This window comes from Lactuca virosa, chromosome 8 (assembly GCF_052849685.1).
Source record: "Lactuca virosa cultivar CGN04683 chromosome 8, Lactuca_virosa_CGN04683_v6, whole genome shotgun sequence".
Taxonomy (NCBI): domain Eukaryota; kingdom Viridiplantae; phylum Streptophyta; class Magnoliopsida; order Asterales; family Asteraceae; genus Lactuca; species Lactuca virosa.
Genome location: NC_136433.1, coordinates 50,658,298 through 50,667,197, shown reverse-complemented (window position 1 = coordinate 50,667,197; position 8,900 = coordinate 50,658,298). Strand labels below are relative to the sequence as shown.

Here is an 8,900-nt window from a genome sequence, read left to right as displayed (position 1 = left end):
CAATCTCTCTGATAGGGGTACAGTATATTATAATCGTGGAGATTTTTGCTATATGGCTTGATAGAGTTGTTGGGAACCTAGTTTCGGAGGAACTGACAGCTTTTATCAAAGGAAGGCAAATCCTTGATGGTCCACTTATACTTAGTGACATTGTCGATTAGTAAAAAAAGAATTGAAAATTTTCAAGATAGACTTCGAGAACGCATATGATTCCTTAAACTGGGAATACCTTAATCATGTTATGGATGATTTAGGTTTTGTTGATAAATGGAGAGGCTGGATTCATGCATGTTTATCTTCTGCTAGAGCGTCGGTTTTAGTAAACGAGAATCCTTCTTCAGAGTTTTCGATATACCGAGGTCTTCAGAAAGGAGATCTAATCTCTCCATTTTAGTTTATTCTAGCAATGGATGGACTTCATGTGATGGTTCAAGAAGCAATGGAGAATGGTTTTATTCGCGGGGTTACATTATGGAGACAGTGCTTCGTTCGTCGCATCTCCTTTACGCAGATGATGTAGTGTTCGCATTGGCATATATTTTATGTTGATTTTCAAGGTTCCTGGTAGGATTCTAAAGTAATTGGATTCCTTGCAAAGTAATTTTTGGGGTGGTGAGATTGGATACCGTAAGCTAGCTTAGGTTACATTGGGTCGGGTGATAGCTAGCTTTGAGAATGGAGGTATTGGGGTGGGTACTTTAGCAGCCTTTAACAATGTTGTGTTGCAGAAATGGAGATGGAGGGTCATGTCAGAAGGAGAATCATATTGGTTCTATCTTATCAAAGTTATACATGGGGTTGATGTTGGTATTGATAGGGTGGTCTGTGGTGGTGGTAATCAGGGTGTGTGGTCAAAAATTGTGAGAGCTATTAAAAATATGGATGAATCTAGTGTTGTTCCACTATCTACATTGAAGAAGAGATTAGGGAGAGGAGATTCCATTAGATTTTGGCAAGATATTTGGTGGGGTAAGCAGGCATTTCAGTTCCAGTTTCCTAGGCTTTCAGCTAGATTTTGATCTTGAATGCTTATTTAGTCATAGATTGGCCAAAGGCTCTTGGGTTTGAAGTTGGAGAATACATATATGTGGAGGTTGTAAAGAGGAACAATTGCCATTACTAATGGAAGAAGTTAAAGATCTGGTGTTATCAGAATCACCTAATCATTATTGTTGGGCTCTTGATCCGGAGGGTAGTTTTCGATGAATGTTACTATACATCACACATTGATGAGGTTTCGTTCACAGGAGGGGACCAAGCCACAAGTCGGTGCAAAGTGTCACCTATCCTTGGCTAGTGGTTGTATTTAGATGGATTACCTACTAGATTCAACTTGTCAAACAAGGGTATGGAGTTAAATTTGATTTTGTGTCCATTGTGTGGAAAAGGTCTTGAATCGAATCAACATCTTTTATTTCGGTGTAAAGTGGCAGTTGAAGTATGGGATTTGGTTTCTCGGTGGTGTGACGTGTGGTTGCCTTCGACGTTTACGACTAAGGAATGGCTATCATGGATTGACAATAGCCATGTATGTTATACAAAGAATTTAAGATTGGAAATTATAGTCATGACCTCCTTGTGGTTTATTTTGATAACTGGAATTCATTGGTGTTTGATGGTGCACAAATTAGAAAGAATACTCTTTTTGATAATATTGTTTTACAATCTTTTTCTTGGTTGAATAATCGTGCTAACTCTAGTGTAGTTTGGAAGGTCTTGCTTATGTGCCCATTGTAATTGATTTGATGTTTAGTTCTAACAAATTGTTAGAACTTGTGAATATGTAAATATATAGTTGTTAAAAAAACCATTAGAAATAAGTGCTTAGTATTCTTCTCGCATAGCATTGAGCCAGTATGGGTCATGGAAAGCTTAAGTCTAAGAATGAGGAACCGGAGAGGAGGAATATATGTGAAGATTAGCCTTTGGATTGACATTCCATAAAGAGATCTAGTCGGTATAGGATGAGTAGATATGGTAACATGAGGCTAATTTTGAGAGGTAGATGTAGTTGGTGAAGACGGCGTTGTGGCGGAAGAGGGTGAGGCAGGGCTGCCAGGATGAAGGTGGGAAGCAACGGCGAGATGGAGAAAACTAACATGGAATCTGTCGGCGGTGTTGGGAAGCATGAGAGGGAGGAATGAAACGAGTAGCAGAAGCCACGCGAGTAGTGTAAGGAGTTGACTAAAGGTATATGGAAGAGTATAGTTTGGGAGAGGTTCTTTCGGTTTCAAGAAAATGATAAGAGGGGCATTAATTTGGTGTCATTGAACAAATGGGAGGATGGTCTTGTCATGAGTAACAATCGATGTGGGATGAGGAGGCAATTTGGGAGGAGGAGACAAGAGCTTGCGGGACAGGAGACGATAGTGTCATTCAAACCATCGATGTGTGATGAGGAAGCAATATAAACGCACCTCCCTTTTTTTCTTACTAAATTTTTATGTCTTCTGTTTCTATTTTATATTTATACGTGTTTATTGTCTGTAATATTACGCTTAGTAATTTAAATATCAAATGCATAAATAAAATCTTTTGTAATTTAATGATCAATAAAAGATGTTATCTACAGAATAAATCCGGTAATAGAAAATTTGAAGTAAGTTATTGATTTAGAAAAAAAAAAAAAAACAAAACAAACAAACAAACCGAAAAAGCTCAATTCCGAACCAAAAAATATGCACTCAAAGGCTGCGGGACCGAACCGAAAAAGACTGAGATCGATCCCAAAAAGACCAGACCAAACTAAGACCGGAAAAAAGAGCGGACCGAGAAAAGCCCGTTCCGAGACTGCTCCGAAAAAAGACTGGACATTGCAAAGCGGTTCTAAAATTATTGGACTGTTTCGAGACCGGTCAGGGATCGCAAATATGCAGGTCTCCAAGGCAGAACATAAGTGGGTTGCCCAGCAATGTGGGCTTGAGTATTTTGTCCAGAAGATCATGGGCTGGAAAAACGTTTAGACTGAAGCGGACCATGAGGTGGGCTGGAAGTTGGGCCTAGGAGTTGTGGGCAAAAGCAGCACCCAAAAGATGCTCTTGATGAGCCAGATTCAACAACCGCAAATAATGTCCCATTCCCATCAAACTTTGAGGTCAATTACATCTACAAAGTACAAACTAGCATTCTACTATAACAGTGTGTCTTGAAAAATTAGAGGAGGGCTACTTTGAATATCATATACAATTAAATAAACATTTAAACTTACAAAACCAAATTATAAAGAAAAATTAAACATCAATACAATGTAAATGAATAGTAAAACACTGAATTTAGTGTTTTATTGGAAATGATCCAACACCAAAAAGGTATAAAAATTGAGTTTTGGTGTTTGGTTGAAGATGACCTCACATACATAAGCACCATCCACCGGTTTATCTACTCCTCCTTCCCTCTCTACTTTCTACAAAACAATCTTCTATGGTTGTTCCTTATAAAAAAAACTCATCATGTCCAAAGTCCAAACACATTCCATTCACTGAATGAACATTTCTTTGCTCAATGAGATTCCATTCCCCCCAAGGATTACTTGATTACATCAAGGATTGAAGATATTTGAGCCACCCATGTTAATAGCTGTTACTATTGTCATGATCGTGATCACACCAAGCCATAATAAGGCTGATCCTGCAAGCAATTCTATAGTTAGTCAAAACCGAACACGTGGCAATAAATTAGAGCAATTGAAATGTAACCAATACCTCCGGAATCAGTCTCAGAATTGGGTGAAGAAACTAAGTCAGGAATCACCGAATCCGACGTATCAATGGAAGATTTACTCATTGCTGTTTCGGAAGCCACGATTCCTTGAAACTCTTCACTCGCAATCAAGGCTGCTAAAACATCAATGAGTGATTCTCTTTCTGTCCCACGTGGGGAAGGATTGTATGTAGTGCCAGTTGACTTTAATTCCTGGAACTCATCATCTAATCCATTGATCTTTTCATCTTCTTCATCTTCAACATAGGCTTTATATGTGAGTCTCAGTAGGATCTCACCAGCAGATCCCTTGTTCAACATCCCCCAGCCTCCTTGGAGAGTCACAATTCTGTCTGTTGGAACTGTATCTTTTAACAATCCCAAGTCAACCTGAAAAAATGATTCCATTTTTAGGTAAAAATAAAAGAAACATGTGATTGTTTGAGTAAAAGATTTAAAGATTTACCTCGCCTGAACCAACTGTCAAATGTATAAATCCAAAAGAATCCTTCACTTGAATTGTTAGTTTCTCTTTTCTTGGATTTGTAACTAGCATACTGAAATCCTGTCATAAAAAAGAAAGAATTAACTTTTGTCTCACTGACATCTGTCTTTGTCTTGGTCAGTACAACTTGTTCTGTCATGTCATGTCAAGCTCACCTGGTTCCATATAGGCTGGCCAGGGGGCCCAATCACAGTTGTCCTACTATTCTTTTTACTGTGTATCACTTGATCTCCTAGTCTTAATTCAACATACGGATCCGTTTTTCCTAAATAAGAAAGTATGGGTCAGAATGTAAAATTATAATAAAGGGTAAAGTTGGAAATTTGTATAACATAGATTACTCACCATAAAAGACATAAGAGAGCTTCCGGGCATCAACAAGAGTGACTGAAAGTTCACCAGAAAAATCCTTGTTTCCTTCTTGCATTTCACCCGACTTGAAATCGTTTTGTAATGGGCCCACTGCTTTCCCCTTTTGAAAGTCTAACACAATCTTCTTAGGTCGCACAAATAGTAGAGGCAAATCTTCTGTTAATAGCTTTTTCAAAAACCTAAAAATTTTTCCAAGATACATCCAAATTAGATATAGACATAGCCCTATTATAAAATGTTATACAAAATAATGATTGTAAGCAGAAGGCCACTTACATTGAAAGTACAGGGATAGCTGGTGTTACATAACAATACATGCAAGAATAGAAAAAAGTACAAAAATATGTTAGTAATATATCTTAAAACAAACATAGGGGTGATTAAGAAGTAATAAAAATGGCATACCCATAAGATTAAACAACCGAAATGGTGACAATTCAAACTTTATTTTGGGAAGTGACACAAAAGCCCATGAAACAGCTCCAACCCAAGGCTCAGATGGAATTAATCGCAATTTAACCCAAAGTTCACCATCAATATCAAAATCTCTAATGCCAACAGGAACTTTAATTGGAATAATCCCAAATTTTAGTGTCAACATTAGAAGCATTCGAGCACCACCAGTGTAACGAAGACCTATTTGATACCTTCAAAAAGTAAAACAAAATTTTGAACATAAAAACTTTAGCTTTATTAGTGGCATCCATGAAAGTGGGAATAGAATAACTAACTGTAAATCATTGTTGCTGCGTGAAGTTCTGCGTTCAACGTTTCTAACTACAAAAGGCTCGTTCCCAAGAGAAAACTGCTTGATTTCAACTCTTTTCACATAATCGGGTTTTTTTAGGTCGTCAATAACGGGTTGAAGTAAACCGATGACCCAATTTTCGAGTCCACCTCTGTAAACCTTCCATAGCTTGCTTAACACCATGTTTACCCACTCGACTGATTCCTTCCTCTGTAAATCCTTCTCGAGAAACAGTGAAAAACTTGTGGGAACTTGTGGCCATGTTGCCGGATTCCCGACCTCATCGTTGTTCTTTCGTTTTCTTGATGTCCAAAGCTTATCGAAGAGAATCCCAAAAACAAAAAAGAAGAGAAACAGTCCACCGATGTTTCGATTGAGAGGAGGAAAAGGGAGAGGGTGTATGAGCCCAAGTTGAGATCTTAGTTTACCTACAATGGGGTCTTCTGTAAATCCAGTGAAGTCGTTGGAATAACTCGATTGAACGGAATCGTGAGACGAAGATTCACCAGCTTTATCTAATTCATTTGAAATTTGATTTTCTGCGAAACTTTTCAAATTTTGATTCTTTCCATCGATGGGAACCATACAAGCCCAAACCAGTCCCGTTTTTCTTCTCCTTGAAACTTTTGTTCTACAAATGGAGGTTTTGATTTTTGTTCTTGTTCTCGTACTCGAACTCAATTGGATTGTATTCTGACATGGGCAAATGGGTGATGATGACATCCATAAAATCTTGGAAAAATCAAAGCTTGCAGATGATGATTGAGAAATCATTTGAATGTGATAGAAACTTGACACACATAGAAATCGAAATCGAAATAGAATCGATAAAACCAAATGGGGAAAACGGATTTAGGAACCCTAAGTAAAGAACAAGAGTTGATTTGGTCAATCAAGTTTCGAATTCCGGTGTGGGTATTGCAGAAAGTTGAGGAACACATAACCTGGATTGGATAGTTGTGAAAGCAAACGAATGGAATTGAACTTGTGCGCAGTCGCAATTTCCATTGTAAATTGATCTGATTTTGTTGCCAAGAAAGTTGGAGGAAAGAAAGAGAAAGTGCGAAGTCGGTCCACAGGTATTCAAGAAGTTGACAAATTGTGTGATTTACTTTCACAAACCATGAACCACTCAAGAAAATCGTGGCAAAATAGGAAGATGTGGGAGAAAGTGAGAAGGAGGTGCACAATATACACGTGGTGCGAAACGACGCGGGCTACATTTGGTACCGAAGTTTGACCCGATTCCATGGTGGTTCTTCCGCCCCATATTCTTGTTAGAGTATTTGCGTTTCAAATCGTGGATTTTGGGGAATATTTGTACAGAAATAATCGAATTTTTAAGTATTAGACAAAAGTAATCAGGATGATTATTGGAAATAAATAAATAAAATTATAAATCGAAATTTTCAGTATAGATCCGAAATAATCTTTTTTCATTTGTGTCCAACATTCGGGAAAAAAAATTCTTTCGACCTCTACCACCAAAATATTTAGAATCATTGGTTTTTCAACTAAGTTGCATTTTTTGTTCCCTTGAATATGCTTCGGTCGTGGTAAGGTTCTTTAAATCTTACAAGAGATTTTGGTTGAGTAACATTTTAGATTTTAAAATACAGCATTCCGAAAATATTATTCGGGTTTATTAAGGGAAAATATTAATAATATTAGAGGATAATATTTCACAAGATTCTTATTTATCTCTTTTCTTGGCAGCAGTAGATATTTTCTCCTTTACTTTTGCTTGTAATCATCTATATAATAAAGGATATTCCTCTATCCCATTCAAGGGTGGAGATTATTAATTTCTACAGGGTTCATACTTTGAAATGTTAATCTTAAACATTGATTTTCAGATATAAAAACGTTACATATGTTTTCTCTTTTTGTTATACTTTGAACCATACTTTGAAATGTAATAACTCAACATGTGAACCTTTCAGCTACTTGAGATCACTATCATTTTCAACTTTCAGTTTAAACAGAGGGAGCCGAGTTCTTGGATCTAAACAGTTTAAGAACCTGAAATGTGTGAAAGGCTTTTCTTTATGTGTGGTGAAATAATACATAATATGGCTACCCAAAAAGTAACAAAGAAGAGGCCTTTACCTTTCATTAGTGGATAGTTTGCCGAGGCTTCGGTCTCTTCCAAAAAAAAAAAAATACCTTTCATTAGTGGATCAGAATAACATTATTTGCTTTATCTGCAAGAAGACAATCCGAACAAAATAACATTTCATGTTGATGGCGGATGGCCTTTTTACCTATTTAAAATTTCATTTTAGTGCTTTCATTGTACTTCTATTCGGCTGAATACCATTTGATATCATCTCATGAAAAAGCTCTACAGCCTTCTCCTTAAACCCATGATGACATAAACCACGTATAATAACAGTGTATGTCACAGTATTCCTTTCAACACCTTTATCTTTCATTTCTTTAAACAAACAAACAGCTTCATGTAAGTTGTTCAAATGACAATGCTTATCTATCATTACATTGTAGCAATTAACATTAAAAGATAAACCACTCTTCTTCATTTCTTGTATGATACTCATCACATCCTCCCTTCTTCTCGCCCCATGAAGCAAAACTGTATATGTGTATATATCAGGTTTAAAACCCTTCTTGTTCATGTCATCAAAAAGATTATAGGCTTCATTTAACCTGTTCACCCTACAATAACCATTTAACATCATCGTGTATGTAACAACATCAGGTATAAATCCTTTCTGAATCAATTTATCAAAAACCCATGTAGCCATTTGCATGTCTTCAATACGACATAATAAATACAGTATATAATTTCATTATACATCATCTTACATGGACCATTATCTAAAGCTTCAAACTTGTGAAATATATGCATAGCTTTTTTAGTTTCAACTTCTGCACAAAGTAAACGTACAAGTTTCAAACAAGAAGCTCTTTTTGTAATAAGTCCTTTCTCAGACAAAAAAAGCTTAAATGCATCTCGAGTATTGTTTCCTTCACAATACCCATTCATCATTGCAGCATAACTATCCAAGTTTTTCTCTTGTAAACTATTAAAAATATCTTCAGCTTCTTTCATCTTTCCTTCTTTACATAAACCCTCAATGACCAGATTATGTGTAATACTGGTAGGTTTCAAACCTTGTGATTTCATATCATGTAAAAGACCAATTGGGTTATTAAAAAGGTCGCATCTTGATAACCCATTAGCAATAACATCATAAAAGATGCTATCTGGTTTCAATCTGTTTCCTTTCATCTCCTCAAGGATCTCAAATCCACCATGGAATCTGCTATATTAAGTTTTGAATATCAATTTCTGCGGTATTTTACAAGGAGAGGGGCGCTGACATGGGAGGGAGAGGGAAGAGAGACTTCGATGACGATGGAGTGTTTTGGTAGTGTCGTCACCGAGTCAAAACTGAAAGTACCATTTATTTTCTTAAACCCTACGATTTAACAAAAGTTCTATGCGGGATATTTACAAAAAAATATTTGTTTATTGAGAATTAAAAGTAACTCATATTTACCAATACTTTACATTATTGTAACTAGTTTGGTAAAATAAAGTTTTGTTTAATC

The 8,900-nt window shown here is 36.5% G+C and overlaps 1 protein-coding gene across 1 annotated transcript; it reads right to left on the bottom strand.

Annotated features, from left to right (window-relative positions):
- Nucleotides 1–3,145: 3,145 nt before the first annotated feature.
- LOC145132356 (calcium-dependent lipid-binding protein-like) lies at nt 3,146–6,471 on the bottom strand. The gene is made up of 8 exons (XM_079067109.1): nt 5,308–6,471; nt 4,982–5,223; nt 4,853–4,871; nt 4,550–4,755; nt 4,360–4,469; nt 4,166–4,264; nt 3,702–4,089; nt 3,146–3,627 (listed from the first exon to the last, which is right to left on the bottom strand). The coding sequence occupies exons 1-8, from the start codon at nt 6,096–6,098 to the stop codon at nt 3,539–3,541; spliced, it is 1,944 nt and encodes a 647-aa protein (XP_078923235.1). The 5' UTR covers nt 6,099–6,471; the 3' UTR covers nt 3,146–3,538.
- Between the last annotated feature and the right edge of the window lie 2,429 nt (nt 6,472–8,900).

Bases quoted from the DNA above. Each gene is read 5' to 3' on its own strand.
- LOC145132356 (XM_079067109.1), bottom strand. From the start codon at position 6,098: ATGATTTCTCAATCATCATCTGCAAGCTTTGATTTTTCCAAGATTTTA. The intron at 4,265-4,359 runs GTGAGCTTGACA...TTTTTATGACAG, and splicing joins GCCAGCCTATATGGAACCAG to GATTTCAGTATGCTAGTTAC. The intron at 4,090-4,165 runs GTAAATCTTTAA...TCATTTTTTCAG, and splicing joins TGACAGTTGGTTCAGGCGAG to GTTGACTTGGGATTGTTAAA.